Raw genomic sequence first — 25,204 nt, 5'->3', positions numbered from 1 at the left:
CCGTCCATCTGAGAGGAAAAAACCCGATACGAATTGACACTAACATCGGCATATGTAACTATGCTATGGTCTTAAATACATGCACAGCCCCAGGGGTTCTTAGATCCTACCACATTGTCTTCAATTATTTTATTAAGGAAACGTTCATTTTGTGTTAAATTCCTTGATTGGTTGAACTATCCATCAAATCTTTTACTTAAAATCCAAACAAGCTTTGTATTAGACTGCCATTTGTACCTGTAACTGTTAAGGCAATGCTTCTCAAACTTTTTTTAACAGAGAGTATATTAATGAGATAACCAACCCCACGAGGCGTACTATTGAACTTCTTTTTTTTTTGTCTTATTTACTTAAAGATAACGGAAAATGCATTTTCTCCAAGGCAAGAATAAAATATGATTTAAATATAAATTATTTTTAATTCTATGCAATTTATAATTCTTGTTCAAATAACTTATACAGGAACGTCCAGATAAATTGGGAAAATATTTAAGCCTTTTAAACAACGAACAAGATGGGTTAGGACCCAAAAGTTTATTATCATTATTATTTTAATGCTACATTTAATGACATTCAGTTATTTATAATGATATCCGCCTCTCTTGATAACTTTGCCCACACGGCCAAAAATGTGAAAGATGTCTAGGCCACTAAAGGTCCTCACTTTTGGAGCACGGACTGTTGGCTTTAAACAGCCTCTCCTTAGCCTATGCGATTTATATCTATATGGAGGCACTGAAGAAGTCAAAACTGGATCTGCACAAGTTCGCCTGGGCCTGCCAAAGTTTCTAGCGCCGTGTGGACGAAGTTATCAAGAAAAGAGGATCTCATTATTAATAATTTAATGTCATTACATGTATCTTTCAAATCATAAAAAAACATATAGTTTCACTCCCATCTAGTTCGCTATAAAGATTTTCCAATTTATCTGAACCACCCTGTACAATGCATATGATAATAGCAAAACACATTTTTTGAGGATGATTGTTAATCATTCCAACAAATTTTGTAGACTGGCTCTTATTATGTTGTTACGTCGTGCAATAATTGATATTCACCTAAACATTGGCTCACATAACATTTTCATTCATACGATGGTCAGGACTTGTCGTATATCTCTAATGAGTGTCATTTCTTTATCAAAAGCCAATTTGGGTTGAACAAAGACATTGTAAAGCTGGAGGACCAATGGCACAGGTCTCCAAATAGGGCGTCTGTACTTTTTTTTTTTTTTTTTGGGGGGGGGGATTTTTTTTTAAATAATCCAAATATTAAAATTTTTTAGTATTAGAGAACGGTTTTATTTTTCTGCAAGGCGGCGTCCCTCTCTCTCGCTTTGTTTACAAGCTACCGTGTCTGGTCCATTGAAATCTGAACACTTACTAATTCAATGACTAATTCGTATTTCAATATATTAAAGAATAAACAATTAGTTACAAAACAAAAGAACAAACCTGGGCTATCTACCTTACGTACAAATCAAGAAAATGACACTTGAACGTGATCCACGAATTTCCATTCGCGCACTTCAAGCGTTTGGGTGTCTCTAGAACTAACGTTTACGCCGTCAGAAAGTTCGAAACATTGTCGAAGAAGAAAGATTCTGTCAAAAAGTCAAACCGGAACCAGAGGAGTTAAAGAAAACAGACCAGGCCAATCCCCTCAAGCCCATGAGGTTCATGTAAGGGATCTCGAGGTTTCAGACCAGACTGTACAAAGATCCATCAAACAGGTGGGCGAAAAGAGCCTTTTGAGGGTTGAGAGGTCACTTTTGGCACCAGCAATTAAAGAACCCCATATTTTCCATTGCAAGACCCTTTGAATGAGTCTTTTGAGTTCTTTTGAAGTCTTTTTTTTGACACTTTTGGACCCCTACAGCCAGCACTGGGAGGCCATGACAGATTACTACATCCGGAGTGGTTGTCAGGCCTTCCACCTCCCCTGGAAGTTATAATTACTGCTAAGGTCTGATTAAATAATGATTGAGTGAGGTCAGACATATATCTATTTATATTATTAATTTTGTTGAAATTATATTGTTAATAATAAATTATATATTTTTTAAGTTTAAATTTCAATGTGTTTAGACTTTTATGAAGCACTCGGTACTATAAGTAAACCACGCTCATAACATTAGACACATTGAAGATGAAGATAATATATAGATAATCCCCTTTGGAAGTTTTCTTTTTTATTGTTTCTGAAAACCATGTAAATCTAGCTATAAATATGTAGTATAACAACATCTTTGCAATAACAAGATATTCAATCTTATTATCTGTCATATTTTCATCTTTAAGGAGAAAAGATGAAAAAAAAGATAAATAAAATAAAAATGTACATCAGGGTAGAATTCCCTACCCATTTTTTGAGAGTCCCGATTATGGCTAGTTCGTAGAAGTTGAGGTATGGTAAGGAAATAACCTATGCAAAATTGCATTGGCCTGCAATGTCATCTTTAAGTAGTAGCACATCTGGGTCAAAGTTTGAAAGGAGACAAAATTATTTATTTAGTCAATACATATTAAAATGCAGTATTAATTATTATTTACATTTTATCAAGTAGGATAATAGTTATTCTAACCTATAAAAAACATAATATAGTTTTTTCTTCTAAAGCTAGCCAATCGAGCAACAAGAGAAAATAACATTTAAAAAAATATCTTTCCTATCTGAAAATGTAAAAAAAATGATGCGCACTTTGCCATGGGCTTCTTCAGGGCCTGCACAGACGAATGATACTTAACACATGCCTCATGTTCGCCCCCCACTCAGGGATAGAAATTGCGAGGATTCATATCCGGGCTGTCTACAGGCCAAAAATCCGAGCACCAAAAATGAAGACATTTCCTGGCCAAGACATCATGCACTTTTTTTGTGGGCCGGTGTACTGTCTTGTTGGAAGGATTCATTTCTTCATTGGGCTACTCCATCCAACCAGGGAATGTACATAAAAAGTGTAAAACCATTACAAATACAAAGCAGGATCCACAAAAGGTCGCCCCGGCCTGCCAATGCTTTCGGGTTCGTTTGGCCTAGGTTATTAAGAGAATAATTGAATTTCATTAAATGTAGCTTTTAAATAATAATAAAATTATAATTCTACCAGATCTAGTTCCTTCGTTATAAGCCTTTCAAGATTTTCCCCCCGATTTATCTGGACCACTCTGCAAATTAACAATTGAGTCGTGGGGTTATTACACTCGGTGTTACCAGCACACACACAATACACTATATTTAATAATCAGCTGTCGATGTTTCTTCTTCTTTTGCTCTAATTAGGGTTCTGAACATAAGATTAGTACTTATTAAGCTGTGAACAATTATCAACTATTATTGAATAAAAATTCACTAGTTGAATAAAATACCTAGCTAATAACTGATTTAGGGGCTTTCTCTGTTTCTTTTCGGAAGAGAGATTGCGAGATACAATATAGGTAACGACATGCTCAATGTTAATATAACAATAATTCCAATAATAACTAATAATTATTTAATAACGCTGAGTATTTCATTGGTTCGGCATCGGTAATCAGTAGAAATGTATCCGGATCTTATTTGATTTATGTCTGAACTTTGGGTAAATTCTTCATAAAATTCGAGAAAATTATCCTTCTAATTTTGGCTACAGATGTAGTTCCAAAAGTTCGGGTATCCGAAACTTGCTAAAATAATTACGTCTAAATATCCGAAAAACCTGAATCCGAGAAAATGTGGATCCGTCCCATCTTTATATAACATGTCCAAAGGAATATGAAAACCCTATATTACGTTGCTTGGAAATTTTTTAAGAAGATTAACTTATTTTCGGAGATTATTCAAACTATTCACCCTATCTTGGCACGTCTGGAGGATAGGGTGTGTGCTTCTCCACAAGGGAGTTTCCAGTCTCAAGAGACATCCACCAAGAAGGAGTGGACCAAGGTCAAGTCTGACTATATAGTCATTACGCCTGTTATTGAAGCAATTATTAGAGTTGATTATTATTTCCAGATGATTTTGTTGAATAAATGTCCTCACAAAACTTCTAGTTTAAATTTTACTCTTGAAAAATAGGAAAAAATAAAATATGTACCACTAGATAAGATCAACTCTGTATATTGACCATATTGTTAAAATATTAATTTTACCCTTATAAAAATGGCAATCATACTTTATAAATTCATAAGTGGGAGGACTCCTTTTCAGGTGTTGTATTAAATTTTGTGGATAAGTTTTGCGGTATATTTTACAACTAGAATTCCATGATTTTTGAAAAATAAGAAGATGTAATGTAAAAAGAAAGTTTTATATTGTATAATTAAGAATAGTTAAAGAAAAATAAAGTTTTAAATAAAAAATAAAAAAAATAGGACACTTTGACTATTTTTTATAATTCCACAATTTTTTCTTTAACTTTGATGTTTTTAAAGAGTCAATCTAAATTAATGGTGCAAGTGCATTGAGCAAAACGGGATTACCTTTATTTTAATCACACAAACTCTTACAGATTTCAATTATTATTGATAAATAGTGTTGTTTTCCTCCTTAAATATTTTGCTCAGTCCAGTCATAGAACAGTTCCTCAGGACTGTCGAATCTGTTCATACCTTATTCAAATTCAATCAACATTCAATTCTAGTGTGTAGTTTAGGACGCATTATTCACAAATTAATAAGGGGATTCCCCTTGCTTAAGCTACATTAATATGTCAGCTGGAGTTCCACTGATTAAGTATAACACCATGCAACAGCATTTCGGCCTGCAGGCTGAAACACGCATTTGTTAGTGTTATTTAAGCTGGAGAACACAAAAATGACCATTATAACTTTCAACCTTTCCATTTTTAGGCTTATTACCTCGATTTAGTGCCATATCTCAAAAATGAATTAGTTATGAGTTTAAAGCAATCAATAAATCAATTATTTTGAATATAAAGCATCTACAAACTTGTTTTAATCAACTTACAGCTAAATTATTAATTATTTTTGTATAAATTATAGTAAAAGACTCATTTTCTCCACCTTGGAATATTAGTGTGATTTATAGTCACACAACTTAACCAGCATATTATATTTAGATTTCTTAATAAATATTAAAAACTAAATTGACCAAAAATCAATCAAATTCGATCTTTTTTAACGGCATTTAAAAAAAAAAATGAAATATAAGGGTTATTCTATAACTTCAGCTGGGATATAAAGCACTTGAAGAAAAAATAAAAAGGATATTAACTTCTCAGTAAGGTCCTTCATTTTACTCGATTTTTTTAAAGGTTGTATACATTTATAAATCATTGTAATTATTTATAAAGTAATAAATAATTCCTTTTTCAAATGCTGAAATGTGTGCATCAATTTGTTATTTACTTTGATTTTCATTTATATAGTTCTTTCATGTCAAAATATGGGACTGAATCGTAGTTATGCCCTAAAAACTTGGTATTAAAAAAAAAAAAATTTAAAGGCCAAATCTGTATAGGTTGAAAGTTTTGGGTTTCAGCCTGCAGGCGCTCCATGACCTTCATTTTGTTGCAAAGTGTGGATTATACTTAATCTAAGCATAAGTAAACCTTTTGTATTGCAATTACTCTATTTCAGTGGATCCCAAAGATGGGATCGCAAGATGATTTCCCAAAAATAAGGATATAATTTAAATTGACATTAATTTGAGCGCCGTAATAACTTAAATAATGATGAATTTATGAACATCTTTTTTATAAGTGTCTTTTGGATCATTTTAAAAAGTATTGCCCCCGGATTAGCCCCTTGGACATCTACAGCTATTCATCTATAGTCTGCACGGAAGATGCACTTGTCGAACTTTCATTTGGTCAAACACTAAAAACAGACTCAACTTATTTATGTGAGAAGACCTTTTCCCGTATTAACTTTTATCAAAAATAAATACAGATCGCGTGTTAACATGGATGAAGATCTTCGAGTTGCTGTGTCCAAAATTATACCTAGATTATACCTACTTTGCTCAATGCACAGTACATATCCATCACATTAAGACCTTGATTTGTGTATGAACTTATTTGCGTATCCACAGCCTGTAATATTATTTGTTTGTGAGTCTAAATTTTGACTTCATTACCACAAAAAAAAAATTGATATCATGAAAATTATTCCAAGTTGTAGATGTATCACTGATTTGATATTTAGAATATATATGTATTCAATTATTTCTTCGTTTTATTTCTTGTATTTTTCAATATATGTAAAATTATAACTTACATTATTTGCCTCTGGGTTTAATTTGATGGGTTCAATATGACCTTTAAGTAATCTATTTGCATAAAATGCAATCCAAATGTTATGTTCATCTCTCAATGAAAGGTGTAGGGGTCCCACATTTCTTAATCCAATAATATCTTCAATTGTTGTTTTAGTATTCATTGCGTAGTCACATATTTTAGTGGTCGAACTCAAAAAAGCTTGGACATCACTGCTCTACTCCACACGTTTAAATAAGTCTGGATTTCTACAGACCTCGATAAATTGATTAGAAAAAAACTTAATTTATTAAGTTAAAAGTTTTGAAGAAAGGAAACCTCTGGCTTATTTACAGATGGACTTAATAATCAACTTGCCATATACCCCTCTCTTTTACTGGGAGTAAGAAGTTTTAGCTAGTTTCTATGTAGCATCTACAATTAATCAAGTTTCTATTTATATAGTTTCGCTTTAAAAAAACCGATGCTGAGTCGTGTGCTTTTATATGCATTTTGTTTCCATATTTGATTAAAATATTTATTGATTAAGTCAAAAATATTGGTGTCTTGGTGATCAATGGAACCACGTTTTACTTCAACACCCTCAAGTAGTCGGCCGTGGGTAACCAGTATCCAACAGGAAACACAGATTGGAGGTATTTTATCTCAAGTTGATACACCAACACTCAACATCATCACAGAGGTCGGATGTTTGGTCTCGGTGACTGTCCTGAACCTATTGGATTTTTTTCAAAAAATCTGCAAATACCTGGTTTGTTGCCTTCTCTGTTCCGGACATATCTAGATGGCAATATGGAGCTGATGTTATTAGGTATTACACCTCGATGTGGGAAAAATATTTAGACTTTTAAAGGGATCTTACAAAGCTATTAAAAAGAATGAGTCTTACTACAGAAACTATTGGTACTTTTAATGCTAAATTACTTATTGTATTTTATTCTTATTTGCTCTAGTTTCTGATTTTGTTATATGATTGTATATTTGTTTCAAATTCTGTATGTTGACGGATTTTATTTAGTTAATTTTGATCTGTGATATGTATATAAGGATTAGATAGGTTTGTTTAGGAAAGGGATAATTATAAACTTAAATTTTTATTTATGTTTATTTTTTTACGTGATCCTTCTTTTTCGTTTTTTTTCTTATGCAATTTGTGCATATAAAATGAAAACCTCAAAAAAAACCAAAAAAAAAAAACAACGTTAACAAATATATATATATATTTTTTTTTTTCATTCGGCAAAGTGTTCTGGAGCCCATACAGACAGGCATATAAACTTTCCTTTGTTGATATAGATATTTCATTTCTTATAGACATATTTTAATTATTATAACCAAAATCAAAGCTATTTTTATCAAAAAATCTAATTTGATATTAGATATTTTGTATGACCCATATCAACGTAACTAATCCCCGTCGGTCCATTCAAGGGGCCTCCCTCGTGAATGAATTTGCAGTTTAGAAAGCACTTAGAGGGAGAAAAGTATGTAAATGAGCAAGAGAAGGAGAGCGATGATGCTTAACAGAGAAATTGCTCAATGTCATCCAAAGTGAGGCTCTCTTGTCTGATATGAGGCTTCCTACGGGGATCCTCTATTAAAATTCGTTTTGAAAAGAGGGGGAGAACTTACCGCATAAATATTCATCTATCCCATCATTTCAGTTCCGTTCTTACAATCCTTCTAATAGCCTGCCTTCGTCCTCATCATGATGCTCCGTGTATTAGGTCAAATTTTGGGCTTAGTGATGCTCATCTTTGACATTAGTTATGGAATGAGTTCAATGATTATAGCCGAGGATACATACTTCAATCCCCTTACCTTTTTAGTCACAGTCATAGGGCGTGGAGTCGTTGCTGGTTGCGTTATGATTGGATCCAAGTTGGGCAAGGAGAAGCTCATGCTTCCGAACATGATTCTCTCTCCAATAGGACTCATGGTATATTTGGGAAAGATCACGACGATGAGTCTCGTCAAAGAAGGAGAAAACTACCATGAGATATTTTTCATGCCAAATAAGGCATTCCTTATAGCCACCATTGGTGAGAAATAAAAAAAAATACAATATATACCTAACTATAAGTAGGAAATTCAGGTTTAGTATTATATTTCTGGGCCAGTTAAGTCCATATTTGAAATGACTTACATTTTATTATTATTAATCCAGGTTTCGAGGTTCATAAATCAAATTATAGACTCGTATCCACCCATCCTTTTCCGCTCATAACTCAATCATTTAGAGTTATGACCCAAATAATATTGAAAATAAATATTGTGTAGATGCAATGCACTTTTGAATTTGGCCTTTCTTTTGGCCCAGTTTATTTTATGTATAATAACATGTTATTGGCGTGATATGTTCCTTTTGGTATATATTTATTCTTTGAGATAATTCAATTCATATATACAGGGTTGATCTTATCTAGTAGTACACATTTTATAAATTAAATTTTTAAAGAGTAAAAATTGAACGAGAGGTTTTTTGAGGACATTTATTTAACAAAATCATCTGAAAATAGTGCTTTGCACAACTTTTATTCGGTATGTGAGCCATGAGCTCGAATAATTGCCTCAATACGAGACTAAATCCCTTGCAGGCCTTGACTATGTATTCAGACTCAGTTTGGTCCATTCCTTCTTGAAGGAAACTTCTAGAGACTATACACTCCTGTAAGGAGTGGCCACATCCATAGGTCCTAAAAGTATGGCAAGTTGTCTCTCAGGAAGGTCTGAGTCTCAGCGAAATAACCGATATATTTGGATCCAAACTCGAAAAATGCTTATATATGATTGATCATATACCGAGCAAATATATTTAAAATAAAAGTGTCGCGTCGTGAGTCTTAACAGACAACCTCCTTAAGGCGGAGTTCTAATCAATTTGTTGATCCAGTCAAGGACAGTGCAGTTTTCTTTTCTTTATATTTATATGTTCTCTCCCCAAGAATGAAATAATAATGAAAAAAGCTTTTTAACGTGGTAACTCTAATAATTATTTGGATAATACCCGAGATCAGCATAGCTATAATGAAGTTTCATTAAATTGGCCGCGAGCAGCCGTGGTCGGAAGTAAATTACACAAATCCTACTCCGTAACCAGAAAGGACATACAGGGTGGTCCATTAAAATCTAACAATAATCAACAATAGAATTTCAACAAAATTAATGCTATAAATAGATGTGTGACTGAGCTCTCTTAATCATTAATGTGTCCGCACTTAGCAGCATGCTTCCAGGCAATGGCAGAAGGTCTGACACCCACTACAGATGTAGTCCTCTGTCATGGTGACCAAGTGCTGGATGATGGTGGCTTTAAGCCCTCGGTGTTTGGACGATGGACACTAGCGGCTATCCCTTTGACATGCACCCAAAATGTGTAGTCAAGGGGGTTGGCATCTGGGCTGTAGGAGGCCAAAAAAGAGTTCAAAAAGATTCTTGCAACGGAGGAGATACTTTTTTTTTATTGCTGGTGTCAAAAGTGGCCTTTCCATCCTCACAAGGCTCTTTCCACCCACTTTTTTGATAGCATTCTCGACAGTCTATTATAAACCCTAAGATCTCTTGCATGGACTTGAGGGGATTGACCTGTTCTATTTTCTTTAACTCTTCCGGATACAATATGGCCTTTTTGATAGAGCCCTTTTTCCTCTCAAACGTTTTGGACTTGTTGACGGAGTAGACGGTGGTCTTGGAGAATCCCAACTTCTTGGAGTGTACGAATAAAAAGTTGTCGATCATGTTCAAGTGTCATTTTCTGTACTTGTACGTAAGGTAGAGAGCTCCAGTTTGTTTTGGCTTGTAATTACTTGTTTATGCTTTGAAATATCAAAACATAAATTAATTTCAATCACTTAACCTTCATTAATTATTGAATTAGTAAGTGTTTAGATTTCGATGGAACTTGTATAGGATTACGTGTAATGGAGATGTTTGAACTTCTTTAACGGTGCTCATCGCTTTTTTTGTAGACTATAAGTAACCTTTGTTGGAAATTACCTAGTAAATAATATAAAATGAACAATCCATCTTCTTTTTAAAAGCCCATAAAAATCTTTGCTTTGTACCCTAGTAAAATATCGTAGAATTTCCTTCCTTTTTGTTGTTTGCTTTAATATTTGCTTTTCCATTTATGATTTTTTTGTATTCGTTCTTCAGTTGGTATCAATGAGTAATGTATTCCCAAATTCAAACCAATAATAAAATTGCTAAAAATGGAACAAATGCTATGACCAGTTATTTTTTAATCCGTAAGATTTTAGAAAACTACAAATAATTATGATGGCTTACGACTATAATATACATGGCCTGTCGACACAAAAGCATGGAGGAAGGATTTTTCTCAAAATGGAGTAAAAAGTATCTTTACATAGTCCTAAATTCCATCATAATTGAAGGAGACACCATTTTGACAATATAAAACGGACAAATTTCCAATAAATCATGATGAAACTTATATTAAATGGCTTTAAGAATTAAAAAAACTTAAAACCTGACTTGAATACGACTTGATACCAATGGTAAACAGTCATTTTTTTAATTAAATCTAAGCAATAAGTACTGAAAATGGCCAGATTTGAGCAATTATTTTTGTTAAAGATAGAGATAGTGCAATTTAAAACCCATGTTTATAAGGGTTGTCTTTATCATGTTTATACCGCCTAGTATGGTAGAAGGCACATAAAACAAGGGGCGTTGCTAGAAAATTCGGGCACACGAATACAAGCAAGGCTGCAGCTATCTTATACCCAGAGTGCCCCAAGTTCCAGCAATGGCCCCGAAAACTAAGGTTGCTTAAGACAATGGTTTTGAAAGTGGGGGGCGTGAGGAGTTAGGGTGGGGGTGTAGTAAAATGGAGAATTGAGGATTGCTTTTAGTCTACACATTCATAGTATACATGTTTAGTATGAAGGGGGCATCAGCTTAATGTAGGGGGGTCTTAGCCATGGTAAAATTTGGGAAACCCTGGCTTAAGAAATATTATAGTTATCATATTATAGGGGCCTGTCAATTGGACCTGGATCCATAATCTACCCCACTTCTTCCCTCTTTTACTTACACCGTCTGGTGCCTAAAACCCCTTTTCCAGATCCATAAGAAGCCTTAAGCTATTTGGAACTCAGATACAACTCTATCACTTTGACGACGTAAAAAATTCTTTGGAAAACACGGCAATTGCACAAAAAAAACCTCACAAAAATGACTTAGTGATTAAAACTAATTAATTTTTAATAGTATATATTGTATTTTCTTCATATATTCTATATAGGAACAGAATCACAAGAACCGAGACCGATAAGTGATATATTGCGGTCTCTTTTCCGGTCTCGATCCGACTTTGTCGATTCTGGGTCTAGCGGTTCAAGAATCGAAACCGCTAGAACGATAAAAGCAAAACCTTGGTAAAAATACAAAATCCTTGGGAGGTCCTCCGAATACGAACACTGTGCGGCCATTATTGTGTACTTCCGTGCCCGGTGCACGCCCAAGGAGATTATTGAGTATACGAAGCTGCCAAAATCAACTGTTTACGATGTTACCAAGGCTTTCAAGGATTCTGATGGGTAGGTAATATCTTCAAAGAAGACTCATGATCGTTCTGAGAGCAAAAAAAAAAGACTTCCTGAACTTCCTGAAGCAAAGGGGTAAAATATATGTGGTCTTCTAGCTCGCTGAATATGAACCTCTTGGATGTGTGGTGCGTTTTGGAGAGAGAGTCTAATTAGCGTGCACATAACACTGTCGACTCCTTGGGCGCTTCCATTCTCGAGGTAGTACTCAACTAGAAAGGAATTAGTTCCTCATCTTGGACTATACCAGGTTCTGGGCCTAATTGGAGGTTGTGGTTGAAGCTGGAGGGAGTTGGTTTGAGTGATTGACTTCACTATGGACCCCTACATGTTAGAGCAAAATATTTGTGAATAGCTGAATTAATTTAGGGAAATAATTTGTAATTTACAATAGGTCGAGTTTTGGTAGAGCAACGGACAAAGTAGGTAGAACTATGCCTCATTGTCCCATGGACTCTTCCCAATGGCCGGTATACTTTTCCATGGAGTCTTTCGGTCTATTTTTGCTGAATTATCTGGGAAAGGGGCCAAGTAAAACTATGAAATCATGCTCCACAAAATCCACGAAAAACTATACAGACAATAAGGAAAGGTCCATAGGGCAATGAGGCATAGCTCTATTGCTCCGTTGCTTCACCAAAAATGGACCTATTATGTATCTTTAACTTTTCTGGATTTAAAATCCCCCCCCCCCTTCTTATATTCCATGCTCCATATCAATTTGAGATAAGTTGAATCTTAAAAATACCAAAAAATTAATGGTTTTTTTCTTAAGAATCTGTGACAGTTTTCTCTGGGGAAAACTAATGTTATATTTTGAATCAAGGTTAATATGGTTGATTTTTTTAAGCATATATTGCCTCAAAACACACACAACCCATAATATAAAGATGATGAAACTTATACAATTTAATGGGCCATAATATGGGCTATACTTTAGTATTTAAAAAATATATTTAATATTTGAAACTGAAGAGTTATGAACCAAACACTAAAATACAACCCCCTCCCCCATTCCAATTGAAGAGATTACTGAAAGTATTTTAAGGGAGTATGACACCAATATATTTATTTGAGTCAATTCTGGGACAACCCTCCCTCCCCCAATCCGGGACATAATCCACCCAATCTATCTTTTGATAGTTTTTGGACAATTTGGATATAGAATCATGAATCATCACAAGTCTTTGATGTCCAAGGATGAAAAGCCTGTTTATTTTGTGCATGCAACAAAATAAAAGAATCCAAAAATCACCATATGAATCCACCAGCCAGAATCAGCTATGAGAAAGAAGGAGGGGGAAAGAAGGAAATAAACAAGTACATTGGTAATAATTACTACGATAGCGAACCCCTCAATTCTACACCGAGTCATTCAAGGACTTACAATTATAATTCAGTTACAAATCCTCAAGGTTACTCTCCCGTCGTTTATGAGCACACACGAATGTTCAATCAAGTTTTGAATTTAATTAAATCTATTTGGGAAGGGATGTTCACTACTCAGAAGTTACATAATAATGAGTACAGCTGACGAAAAAAAAATATATCCTTCAGATTACCAACCAATTCCAAAAAAGCGGGCAGTTAAAAAATACACAGGATTTACATCACTATTGATTTATCTTTTCTTAGTCAGCTGTTGTTTTATTTTACTCTGCCATGGTTAAGACTTAATTAAGTGCCACACCACACTGAGGTGCCCCTTATCTGTATCTGGAGTGCCTCAGAAAATGACCTTTTCTCGTTTGATAACTTGGGCCTCTTCAAATCCAAATTCAAACAATGGATTTTTTTGTCGAATAAGTTGATTTTCAAATGTTTTCTCTGTGCATGGAAACTGTGTTTTTCAAAGTGTTATATAATTTTTTAAGCTACTTATTAGTTCGTATTATGATCTGTTCATTACTGTCCCGTCTAAATATACATAACAATTGTATTTTCTTTTTCATTTTTAATGTTATTTCATGCAGAGGTCCCTTGAAATTTTAAATACATACATACAATAGAGGATGAGAAAATTAATAAATATATATTATTTGCAAGGTGGTGTGACAGTCTGCAGGTTTTTACTAAAAAACTAACGTATTCTCAGAAGAATTTTAACAGCGCCATATATGTATATGAGAAACAGCAATTGTTTTCTTTTTATCTTGTGAGATCCATGAGGGTTTTTGTCTTGATTGATTAAGTTATTTTAAAAAGTCCTTGGATATCAAAGAAACAAGAATGTATTGAAATAAGAATATCGAACATAAATGTACCTCTGTGTACCTATATTTCAAATTAAACATATGTATATTTTTATATATGAAGGAATATAAAATTTTGGGTTAATCTAATATACAATTTTACACACAAATAAAGTTTGAAAACCCAATTCCTATTCATTTTATCACAATTTCAGAATGTATAATTATAATACTAGTACTAATATTAATCAAATGAATTATAATAATAATAATTAATGTCAAAAAGAGAACTGATATTGCAGGAAATGAGAGTGTGCTGATGTCAAAATAATGTGATTAATTTATTTATTCCTAGTTTTTGATACAACTTGCTGGCTTTTGACGATGTATCTTTTCAAGGAGCTACCTGGAACACAAGGAAAAAATGAGAGTCCTCATGAAATCGGAGCCATGGACATCGTATGAAGATGAACAAATTAAAGCTATATAATACACACTCACACACGGATTGTCCAATATTTTTTTTCCATTCTTACCTACTGCAGCAATATGTTAACACATAAATATAATAATTATATTATAAATAAATATTGATAATACATTAAGTTTTCTAAATTAATCATGTCCTTGCTTAATTTCTTCGTCTTCCGTTTCTGGAGGAGGAGTACTCTTCGAAATGACCTCAAAATCCTCATCATCATCGTCAATATCTTGTACTTCTTCCTCCTTGACCTTATCTTCTTTCTTAGCAGTGGCTTCATCATCCTTCGAATTTTTGAAATGGGTTGGGGGTGAGAGTATGAGATTGCTAGATAAAGTAGTTATTTTATCTTCATTACCTTCAACCCGAGCCGCACTTTTACTTCCATCAACTGTTGGGTCATCATCCTTTTCCTCCTTTTTGGTCAACTCCTCATTCAGAGAACTTGGGGACGCCTCATAGGCTGAATAGTATTGACCCTTCAGCTTTTTATAAGGGGGATTATCCTCAAGAATAGGAGCATTGTGTTTTATTGCAAGTGATGCATTTCTTGGGGTATCTCTGGACATCTTTATTTCTTCCATTCTACGATTCATGTTATACTCCATTGATTGTAAATGAACTTCGCGAAGAGTACAAATCGTGGATGTTAGTTTTTGGACTTGATCCTCCAAACTCTTCAGCTTATTGTTATCGACTCTATCACCATTAGGACGGTCAGACTCATCTTTCTTTCTTTAGGAACACCAAAATAAAACAGGCTTATAATGGTGCAGGGTACCGAAATCAAAGTAAAGATTATTACGAATCCATATCCAAACATTGCGCTAAAAAAACCGTTATCCCCCCAAAGTGAATTAAAGAACTTTCCAAGGTGATCTCCAAATATGGGAAGAGGTCTAAAAAATATTTCACTTAGTGTGTCTATAAGAGCTTGTGTTGGAGCAACTTCATAACTCGGATTCATCAAATGATCCTTTGTACTTTTTTTGCATGTGGGATATAAATACCCAGAAATCCAACTTCCTTCTTCTTCACAAGGTATGTCTTTATCAAGTTGTTTGGACTTACGAAGATGAATCCATTTCCATATGGAACAAAGTCCAATAAATCCAACGAAAAATTTTCCATAGGAGATTATTCCAGTAAATAAAGCAAGCCCAAGACAGAGGAGGAGTGCAAATAGAGTGATGATCATGAGATCTTCTGGATCATACACAGGAAGTGAAATGTAAGGTAACTTTGGGGGAAGAGGGATTTCTTGTAGGGGCTTTGCTGATGATAAGGCAGATAAAAGAGCATCTTCAATATCTCTCAAGGATGTCGAGGAATAGGACAGATCCTATTCATAATAATATTATAATGGACTTTTGAGCATGTAGGTATTTATTAATTATTATTTACTCACGGTAAATGAGTCCAGGAGTTGAAATTCATACGAATTCAACGTCATCTCAGTTTTCCAAACAATTTTTGATCCATTTGATAGCTGTTCTTCCCTCATGGAGTCCCTTAATGCTCTGATAAAGAATTTGACAATCCTTAAAAGTCTCAAATCATGTTCGCCGTTGGTAGAAGAAGATTCCTGACCCTATAATTAAGCAAAATTATTATGAATAGCTTATAACTCAATAATAATAAATCCCACTAACCTTCGAATCCACGATAGGTTCGGATTTAAAGTCAGAAGATGAACTATATCCCATCTCAAACGGGTCAACCCACCCATCTTTCGATTCTTCCACTAGGTTGTCATTCCCAGCAACATGTAGAGTAATGAGTTTCAATAAGAATAATCCAAAGAGCATACGCTTCATTGTCTTATGTACGTTTTATACAGCTTATTATAATGGGGCTCTTTCCTTGCGAATACTCCTTGGAACAACTTTTCTTTCAAGTGATCAGTAATCTTGTATAAGTTCTTAACCTTAGTGTAGTTCGAGCTAGCAAAGAACTTAAGTTATTCCATCAAGAAGAAATCAATTTGAAGCGCACTTTTTCTGTTTGGAAATGATGTCATGAGTCATTCAACGTCATTTTTCAACTTGTAGTTAGTAGAAATATGCTTTAAAATAATTATGGGCAACGAGACTGTTAACTATAGGGGATATATCTTTTACCAACGTCAGATGTCACTTTTTATCATACAACAGATTACGTCACGTTATTATTTTTCATTTTATCATATGCAACTTTATCTTCCCCCTCCAGAACTTACCTTGTACATTTGGATAAAAGGGTAAGTTCATAGAGGCTACCTAGTTAGTTATGGAGTAATATTCATGTATACCCTAGCGGACAAAAAAAGCGTCACCACGACGACCGTTACCCTTGTGCACATATTAATCACGTGGTCTTCGTTTTGCTACTTTGTTTCATAGCTTTTTCGTTAGTACTACTAGCTGCTGAACAAAGGCAATAAATATTATATTACATCCAGCGCCGTCCATCACTTGCAAGTTGCAGCTTCTGGATCCAGCTTTTAAAGGAATTGTTGATAATTTTTTATTCTTTGCTGTCAATTATAGAAGTCATATCCAATGCTCCCATCGAGGTAGCTAATAATATATGATATTAAATAGAAAAATTCAATTGATCCCCCCCCTCCAATAAATTCAGAAATTGTCCTATTGCGGCCTTTTTACAGTGCGTAAGTGAGCACTGAGCTGCCAACTGTCCGTTTATTTATGTTTACTTCCCCGCCCCTCCAAGTATTTCTAGAGTATTTCGTCCTCAACGCTGTTGACAATAACTATTATTTATTAATTTATCTAGGTTTTTAAATCCGTATTACTTCTCAATGTGTTGGACCTAAAGTCTATCTAATTGTTTAAATGACCTGTAAGAATCTTATTTATATGCATTGAATATACAAATAAATGAAACTGAGTCATTTTTAATTTTAACTTTTGACCCAGTTGCGATTTGCCAAACAACTAACTATTCCAATAATAAGCAACATTAATATTATTATAGCTTATAGTCGCGTTCCACTTGATAAGGAGGAAAAGATGACGGATCTGGAGAAGCTCGACTTTCATCACCACCGATATCCATTTTGTGTGGTTTGGACTCCAATCCCATTGCTATCGTACTGTACTATTATTCATACTAAAAACTTCAAATATCGTACTTTATTATTTTAGTTGGCTCATTCCTTTCATTGGCCACACGGGGATTGCCACTTCCTCTGGTGTTATTCGGGATTTTGCTGGACCCTACTATGTTTCCGAAGATGATATGGCCTTTGGTAATCCCACAAAATACTGGCAACTTGACTCTCAATCCATTATTGGAGGAGCTTCTGCTTGGGATGCCGCTGTGCTCGAGGCTTCGGATGTCTACTCGCATAGAATACATAAAATAATTTGTGATAACTGTCATAGTCATGTGGCATATGCCTTGAATACAATGGGTTATAAGGGATCCACCTCTTGGAACATGGTATACGTCTGTTGGAATCTTATGTTAAGAGGCTCATTTGTTGGGTAATAACATATTATACAAATAATATTGGAGTATATTCCATTTATTTTCTTTCTTCATAAATAAATAGATGCCGAGGTTTTTTCAAAACGTATTTGATGCCCCTCGTCGTTTGGTCCATTATTATAGCGGCAATATTTTACTCAGTTTAGATAATGAATAAATAAATTCAAAATAACAATGCAGTTATACTCTGAACATCAAATATACTGTTTAACTAATCAAAAGTTAAAGTACTATTGTAATTTGTATTAAATATTGTTTTCAATGTATTGTACTTAAATTTGTTAAGATTTTAATGTACCAAGCTTAAATGACCTTTCTAAATCAACCAAGATGGAGTAGTATAATATTTATATTGAAAATGTCTCATAAATATCTAAATAAACTCTAATAATGTATATACTATATTGTATTAGAATGACAACATGAGTAAAAATTGAATAAAAACATTATTTTAGTCAAAAGTTCAAATATGCACATTTAATTGGTTAAGATTGTATATAAATTTTAAGGTGGATAGTAGCATAATGTGATAAAATTCAACCTATAAAAAGCAAGCGTGTACCAATGCCGTGCTATACTACTCCCATCAACATTTCCAAAAATGTGATAAAACATGGTTATTGTAGTAAAATTTGCCCAACCAAGATACTCCACAGAAAAAAGATAGTATGCTTATAAAAATGACCCGTAAAAGTAGCTAGCCGTACCAATTATATTATCAAAATAAGTTTTAAACAAGTGTGTCTCTATGCATGGACTGCAGACTCCGTATGGCTGATACAATGTGAATGAATTTCAGGTAAATATCATCAATGAACATCAATTTTATTAGTAACTATTTTTTAATAGGGATAAAAGTTCAGGAATAGCTGAGGATTTAAGAATAAAAATAGTATGAAGCTGTACAGTCATTATTAGAATGGAAATCCATGTCAACAAGTTTATATTGAATTATATGGGAAGCCTTACTTTCGGTAGACATTCTCTTGTTTGATGCTATCATTGAGTTGAATGACCAAGTACTTGGACATCACATCGAAAAAGACTAGTGAAATCTTTCCAATAATGTTGTCCCATTTTTAATTAAATATGGCATTAATGCAGTAGACTTAGTTATTGTCTACTAATTTTATTTACAAATACATACAGGAGGGGATCTAAGAATTTAAGGATGTCCAAGCGGAGGGGTGTATTAAGTTGTGAACAAACACAGACAGGGGGTAGGGGGGGATCAAAAATTGTACTTTTTCCCGGACGTCATAAATGTATGGGCCCTTTATATTCTTTTACACAACTGAAAATAAGTAGAGCAATAAAAAACATAACTATATTTTAGAGTTCGTTTCATCCCCTTTTAGGGCAGTCCATAGCATAGAAATGCCCTTGTTTTTGAAATAAGTCGCTAGCTGTGACGTCAACACTCAATAAAAACAAACAAAGTAATAATATAAATAAATATCTGACCCATGTGAATTGATAATAAATATATTGTTGAGAATATGTTTTCCGACGATGAAGATGGTTATTTCTCCTCTGATGATGAATCTGGAGTAATTGTAAATTCTTCAAATGATGGAAAGAGTGAATCAAAGGATAATAATAATGGCAGAGTGAAAGGAAAGAGACATCTGGATGAAATGAAGGATCTATTTGGACTCAAGGAACTTAAAACAAAAACTGTGATGAGGCGTGAGAAGCGAAAACGGAGGAAAGAGGTAAGTCAATTCTTAATTACAAAGGCAAAAATCTGATGTATTCATTATTTCATTTGTGTCTTATGTTAGCGTCAAAAACATGAGAAAAAAGAAGGGATCATTTCCACCCTTGCAACTCAGTCCTCCTCGCATCCTCCCCCAGAGATACACGTCTTTGTGGATCCTCAAAAGAAGCACAAAAGAAAGGATTCCGTACAAATGGAGGAAGAGGAGGGATCACGGCTTCCTAAGAGCGAGGAAAACCAAAGAACAACAACAATGAAAGAAGCTCGTTTTGATGTGTTTAAATTTGGCCTTTCTGGTTTTGATAAGGTTAAGAAGGACGATGCAGAGGAGGCACTCGCCATTCGACTTGGGGCAAAGCCACGAAAAAACAAGTGTCTCCCTTATGAAGAATTCAAAAAGATCCGTAAAGCAGAGAAGGAGGAGCTACGGGAAAAACAATTACTAAAGAATTCATTCGCCAAAAAGAAACCAAGCAAACAGCCCTCTGATAAAAAGCAGACTCGCTCAGAGAAAATAAATACAAAAGTCGGGAAATTCGACGGAGGAATGTTAAAAATCAGTGCTGCTGAATTAAAAAAGATGAAAGGCTCTTAATTTTTCTTCGAAATTCAGATTGTATTTTGATTTAAATATATTACAATAATAATGAATAAAACAGGGATCTCCAGAGGTTTGGAATCGTATAATAAAAAAAAAAAGTCTTCAACAACTATAACAACTCATAGACTATTTATTGTTTCAAGTGTGAGAACTTGATTTTTCAGTTCCACCTTGGAGTTGGGCCCATGGTTATTCCTCCAGATTTTTGATAAATCTTGAACGAGGGAATCTAAGTAATCTTCTTCCTCCATATGTAATTTTAAACATTTTAAACTTTTATTGGACACTAAACGTTCGAAGATTTTGACTAGTCCCAAATGCTCATTGGGATCTTCATCACTGAATAATGAAAAAATGTCCACTGCCTCAAGTGCTTCTAGAGGAATATTATGAATATATAGCCCTTCCAATAATTTTTGTAGAGAGTTCATCGTAATGTTCATATTCCCAGATAACTTTAAACTCTTTAAATGAGTAAATCTATCAAGCACGTTAGGGCTACATATTGTACCCTTAAGATCTAGACCTGAAACATCTAGATACTCTAGTGGACATTCTTGAGATTGTCCTTTGGATAGCAAAACTAAAAGTTTTTCGATACTCTCAAATGACCCACAGTAGGAAATATCAAGGTAATGGAGAACAGAGGGATTCAAGGAGCGAACAATTTCTTCTATACCATGCCTGGATAACGTGTTTCCCGATATGCTCAATTTAACTAAGTTGTCTCTTATAGATGAGGGTAATTCAAAATCTTTGGAAAGTCCACATTTATTAATATTCAAAGCGGTAACGGAAGAAAATTGATCTAATGCTTCATTGAGAGCTTCATCTCCCAAATCATTATAACTTACATCCAATTCTTTAAGAATGGGTAACTGTGGAAGGGAGTCCTTTAAATGATGCCCTTGTAGTTCACATTTGGAAAGATTGAGTTTTTTCAGCCCTGTAAGACTAAAAAAGGCGGATTGAAAGTTTAATGTAGACAAATGGTTGTATGGAATGGAGAGCTCTTTGAGCTTTGAGGACATTCCATAGTTCAGTGTCTCTAAAATAGGTTCTAAGTCATCCATATGGAAAGGAATTTTCTCTGGAAGAGAAAATGAACCAGTATTTATGGCGGAGATGAGTGCATCTAAAAGAGGCTTATGTCGATTTCTATTTAACTCCTTGCAACGCTTAGCATAAAACTTTTCTAATGAAATTGAAGAATTTAATTGCGTCGTGACTGCTATAAATTGCTCCATGTTCGGACCAATTATGGAACAAAGAGGATCTTCAGCATATATTTCTGCTCCATCCTCTGTAGTTAATTTGAGGAGGAGTCGTTGTCCAGTCGAACTATGATATCTTTTGGAAGCCTCATTTGCTAACCATTCAGCATTTAGATTCTTATTGGGTATTGGAATCAAAAACATTTTTTCGTACACTTTAACTTTCACTTTCCTGACTTCAAGATTTTTCATGGATGACATAATTGAATTTGATATAGTTGATTGATGGAGAGGCTTAACTGCACAATTAAAATGTGGGGGTACCGAAGTTGGTAAGGGCTTATTCAGTGATGATGAGGAAGAAGAAGAACCACTTGTTCTGCTAAGTGTGGAACTTGGAAGAAAATGAGACGATCGCTCGGTTTTGTCAACTAATTTTTTCCTTGTAAAAAAACCATTATTTTCAACTTGACGAGATTTTTTGGGTATAGGCTCATCCCCCCTGTGGTTAATTTTCTTTCTCTTGGGAGTAATATCCTCTTCCAGCCATTCATCCTTGTCTAGTGAATTAACAAATTTATATTCCTTCTCAGAAATTACATTTTTGGAATATATTTTTTCAGCTTTTGACATGACTGAGCTTGAAGATGGATTAATGATGGACCCCGATCCTGAGGCACCACTGCATCCTAAGGAAGCTATTGCCTTACGATAATCAGTAGCTCCCTATAATTATAAACGTTTAGTTACAATACAGGTACGTTGTAAGTAATGGATACATACTCTAGAAGAAAAAATTTCCTTGTGATTCCTTTTAGAAAACTCATTTGTCATGACAGAGTTCCTTTCCCCATACTTGGTAATCTAAAGAATATAAATTGCATATATTTACAAATGAATATGCACATTTAATGTTACCTTTTCATTTACTTTCATGCTTCTGAGAGAGGAGTGTTGCTTATTGAAGGATGAATAGTTATTGCGAGGAGCATCCTCTTCATCTGAATCTTGACATACAATTATGAGACCAGAAGATTCTTCTCTTTTCGGATCCAGTCTAAGTCCGGAAGCAACTTTGGTTTGGATAGCTCTACTTAAACGTGAACACAACTTTTTAAAGTGAACATCCTCTGAATCCGAATCCGTCATTTTTAAGTGGTCTAAACATGACCAACCATCATTATCTTGATGGTAAGGTTTTGCTCCTTCATCTAATAAATACTCTATTATATCCACATAGCCATTAAGAGCAGCAGAAATGAGCGGTGAAGTTCCTTTGCGACTCTCTTTGTTCACATCAGCTCCAGCCGACACTAACATCCTGACATACTCGAGTTGTCCATGATTACATGCCTCATGCAGTGGAGTAAAATTAGCATTGTCTTCGATATCAACGCACCCAGATTGGGCAATCAAGCGAGCTACCTCCCTTTCATTTCCAGGAACCTTGACTTTCCTATGGAGCTCCGTTTCTCCTTTTAAATCTTTTTTCAATGATCCTTTTCGTTTAGCCCTTTTGTTATTGCAATCTATTCTGTAAATGAGATCATCTATGTCAAATTCATCCTCCTCCTCCTCCTCTTCATTCTTTTCCTCTACTGCTTCAGTTATATCCTCTGGGGTTAAACTATTTTCATTCATTAGATCCTCAAACTTCCCTTTTATTTCCGTTACATCTGAATCCTCTTCCTTTCTTCGTTCATTAAACTGAATAAACTCATTTAAACAGTGAAGTTCCCTCAATAAATTTCCTGAATTTTTAGCTAAAGACCGAGCTTCCATGAAGAGTGACTTGATAGCCTTGTAAGATTTCCCTTCAAGCTCTGTTGTGATTGTAAGGGCCATAAGGGTTTTAAAAGCCTCTTCAGGAACGTCTTTCGTGAGATGCAACTCTTTCATGTAAAAATCTGAGGCTAAATTAAACATTTTCAGATCCTTATAAGTCATGGCCAAAGAGGTATAGAGTCCAGAGAGTACAGCTCTATCATCCTCAGACTCAGGGTCTAAACGATTTACTGCAGTATCATAATACCATAGAGCTGCATGATAAGCATAAACACTAACACAAATATCTCCCAGATGCTCAAGTTTCTTTACTTCATACACGTTTTCATTCTGATCTAATATTGTAAGGATTTTACAAACACATTTAAGAATGGATTTAATTGAGTCACGAAAATCTCGATTGGCGGATTTATATGCATCAATTAATACATGTTGCGCCTTGTCAAAGGATCTTAGGTCCACTAAAATTATAGCCTTGTCACGAAGAATAAATTCCTTTCGGGAGTTAAATCCAGTGACCTTCATTGCTTGATCAATATATAATAAGGCATTCTCAAGTTTACCAGACTTATGTTCCAGAGTGGATCGAATTTCATAGAGACTTATGAGTCGATCCCAGAACTTGTATGATAACATGATTTTTTCAGCCTTATGAAAGAAATCTTCTGAGGATTCAAAGCGTTTGTGAAGGTAATATATTTGAAATCGATTAGCATATATAGCTGATCTCATCTCTTCTTTCTCTTTATTCGATACATTTGGATCAAGAACATCCTGGATGGAGTTTTCAGCACGTCGGCAGTAATCGTCAGCCTTAATAAGGTAATCGCATATCTCTGGAGAATCAAACGTAAATTGGGATTCAATATCATATACCTAAAAAAGCAACAAATTATAGATTTGAACCAATACATAGGAATGAATAGACATTATTACTAGATACTCTGATTTGGAGAGAAAATGTCCCCCAAGTGTTGTTAAGGCTCTTTGATACTCAATCGGATCACCCACGGACAAATCATGGTACTTCTGAATCTTTTTAAAGGCCTCTTCATAGTTGTTGAGTTTCTCCAAGGTCTCTCCCGCCTTTCGACATGCAAAAGTGTGAAGTTCATGGTTCTTCTCCTTGGAGAGTTCCTCGAGTTCTTCAAATTCAACAAGTGCTTCTTCAAAGCGTCCCTCGGATAGAAGTTCTTGTCCCAATTGAAGAACGAGATCCCTCTCCGATTCTTCGGATCCAGCTCCCTTCTCTTTAAGTCGGCGAAGTTTTTTAATACTAGGCATAGTATGCGATGATGAACTACAGATCCTTTTCCATTGAGAGTCTTTAATCTTATCAATGAACTATTATAATTTATAATTTTATAAATATTATTTATATTAATAGCCTTGAATTGAAGTGGTTCTTCGCGGCAATCACAAGAGGTTGGGTGTGGAAATTATCATAACACATAATATTTATTTTGAACTCCAACTAGAGTTGAGTTGCTACGTACTCACAAATTAATCAAACGACAAATTACTATCATTTTACAATAACTGACCGATCAGGTAAATACCAATTCTCCTTCTTGGAAAGAACATTCAACTATTTATGTTCCATTATATCGATGTGATTGTAATATTTTTATTTTCAACAAGGGTTAAAAAGTCCTGAGAGTACGCTTTGTAGTGATGTGCCGGAACTCTCTAGTCATGCGAACCTGTTCAAACTAAATCCAGTTGAATGAACTTAGTAGCCTAGTCATGGAATGATTATACAAGATATCTTTAATATTATTTATCATATTAGTGATTTGACTTAACTCTATAACTTATATAATCTATTCTTGTATACTTATTAATAGATACTGTTAATCAAAAAAAGTTCAGTCTATACTTGCAGAGCAGGGATATTTAACCTGTAGCAACAGAGCAAAAATTCAAACAAATCCT

The 25,204-nt window shown here is 34.4% G+C and overlaps 4 protein-coding genes across 10 annotated transcripts; 2 read left to right on the top strand and 2 right to left on the bottom strand.

The window, feature by feature from the left end:
* Window positions 1-14,045: 14,045 nt before the first annotated feature.
* LOC121123554 (uncharacterized) lies at window positions 14,046-16,545 on the bottom strand. Of its 3 annotated transcripts, XR_011781348.1 has the most exons (5): window positions 16,110-16,545; window positions 15,866-16,048; window positions 14,816-15,799; window positions 14,577-14,741; window positions 14,046-14,515 (listed from the first exon to the last, which is right to left on the bottom strand). XR_011781348.1 is itself a non-coding variant. In XM_040718679.2 (3 exons), the coding sequence occupies exons 1-3, from the start codon at window positions 16,272-16,274 to the stop codon at window positions 15,137-15,139; spliced, it is 1,011 nt and encodes a 336-aa protein (XP_040574613.1). In that variant the 5' UTR covers window positions 16,275-16,545; the 3' UTR covers window positions 14,046-15,136. The 3 variants fall into 3 exon arrangements, 1 of the variants encoding a protein (XP_040574613.1); XR_005866027.2 differs by having other exon boundaries at window positions 14,577-15,799; XM_040718679.2 differs by having other exon boundaries at window positions 14,046-15,799.
* A 308-nt stretch (window positions 16,546-16,853) lies between these two features.
* LOC121123557 (transmembrane protein 222) lies at window positions 16,854-18,417 on the top strand. Of its 4 annotated transcripts, none has more exons than XM_040718681.2 (5): window positions 16,854-17,011; window positions 17,233-17,298; window positions 17,434-17,548; window positions 17,604-17,945; window positions 18,014-18,417. In XM_040718681.2, the coding sequence occupies exons 2-5, from the start codon at window positions 17,292-17,294 to the stop codon at window positions 18,093-18,095; spliced, it is 546 nt and encodes a 181-aa protein (XP_040574615.1). In that variant the 5' UTR covers window positions 16,854-17,011; window positions 17,233-17,291; the 3' UTR covers window positions 18,096-18,417. The 4 variants fall into 4 exon arrangements, with proteins under 4 accessions (XP_040574615.1, XP_040574617.1, XP_040574619.1 ...); XM_040718683.2 differs by having other exon boundaries at window positions 16,856-17,011; window positions 17,376-17,548; XM_040718682.2 differs by lacking the exon at window positions 16,854-17,011 and adding an exon at window positions 17,108-17,168.
* Window positions 18,418-19,389: 972 nt separating this feature from the next.
* LOC121123556 (uncharacterized) lies at window positions 19,390-20,388 on the top strand. Its single transcript, XM_040718680.2, has 2 exons — window positions 19,390-19,664; window positions 19,734-20,388. Exons 1-2 carry the CDS (start codon window positions 19,449-19,451, stop codon window positions 20,262-20,264), a joined length of 747 nt encoding a protein of 248 aa, XP_040574614.1. The 5' UTR covers window positions 19,390-19,448; the 3' UTR covers window positions 20,265-20,388.
* Window positions 20,265-24,701, bottom strand: LOC121123553 (tonsoku-like protein). Of its 2 annotated transcripts, none has more exons than XM_040718677.2 (4): window positions 24,206-24,701; window positions 22,403-24,145; window positions 22,268-22,348; window positions 20,265-22,210 (listed from the first exon to the last, which is right to left on the bottom strand). In XM_040718677.2, exons 1-4 carry the CDS (start codon window positions 24,551-24,553, stop codon window positions 20,390-20,392), a joined length of 3,993 nt encoding a protein of 1,330 aa, XP_040574611.1. In that variant the 5' UTR covers window positions 24,554-24,701; the 3' UTR covers window positions 20,265-20,389. The 2 variants fall into 2 exon arrangements, with proteins under 2 accessions (XP_040574611.1, XP_040574612.1); XM_040718678.2 differs by having other exon boundaries at window positions 22,415-24,145; window positions 24,206-24,690.
* Between the last annotated feature and the right edge of the window lie 503 nt (window positions 24,702-25,204).

Source organism: Lepeophtheirus salmonis, chromosome 8, assembly GCF_016086655.4.
Source record: "Lepeophtheirus salmonis chromosome 8, UVic_Lsal_1.4, whole genome shotgun sequence".
Lineage (NCBI taxonomy): Eukaryota > Metazoa > Arthropoda > Copepoda > Siphonostomatoida > Caligidae > Lepeophtheirus > Lepeophtheirus salmonis.
The sequence above is the reverse complement of the archived record's forward strand: the minus strand, read 5'-3'. Positions and strand labels throughout refer to the sequence as shown.

Bases quoted from the DNA above. Each gene is read 5' to 3' on its own strand.
- LOC121123554 (XM_040718679.2), bottom strand. From the start codon at position 16,274: ATGAAGCGTATGCTCTTTGGATTATTCTTATTGAAACTCATTACTCTA. The intron at 16,049-16,109 runs GTTAGTGGGATT...GCTTAATTATAG, and splicing joins AACCTATCGTGGATTCGAAG to GGTCAGGAATCTTCTTCTAC. The intron at 15,800-15,865 runs GTGAGTAAATAA...TATTATGAATAG, and splicing joins AACTCCTGGACTCATTTACC to GATCTGTCCTATTCCTCGAC.
- LOC121123557 (XM_040718681.2), top strand. The intron at 17,549-17,603 runs GTACTGTACTAT...TTATTATTTTAG, and splicing joins ACTCCAATCCCATTGCTATC to TTGGCTCATTCCTTTCATTG. The intron at 17,946-18,013 runs GTAATAACATAT...ATAAATAAATAG, and splicing joins TTAAGAGGCTCATTTGTTGG to ATGCCGAGGTTTTTTCAAAA.
- LOC121123556 (XM_040718680.2), top strand. From the start codon at position 19,449: ATGTTTTCCGACGATGAAGATGGTTATTTCTCCTCTGATGATGAATCT. The intron at 19,665-19,733 runs GTAAGTCAATTC...GTCTTATGTTAG, and splicing joins AGCGAAAACGGAGGAAAGAG to CGTCAAAAACATGAGAAAAA.
- LOC121123553 (XM_040718677.2), bottom strand. From the start codon at position 24,553: ATGCCTAGTATTAAAAAACTTCGCCGACTTAAAGAGAAGGGAGCTGGA. The intron at 22,349-22,402 runs GTAACATTAAAT...TATATTCTTTAG, and splicing joins GCATGAAAGTAAATGAAAAG to ATTACCAAGTATGGGGAAAG. The intron at 22,211-22,267 runs GTATGTATCCAT...TTATAATTATAG, and splicing joins AGGAAATTTTTTCTTCTAGA to GGAGCTACTGATTATCGTAA.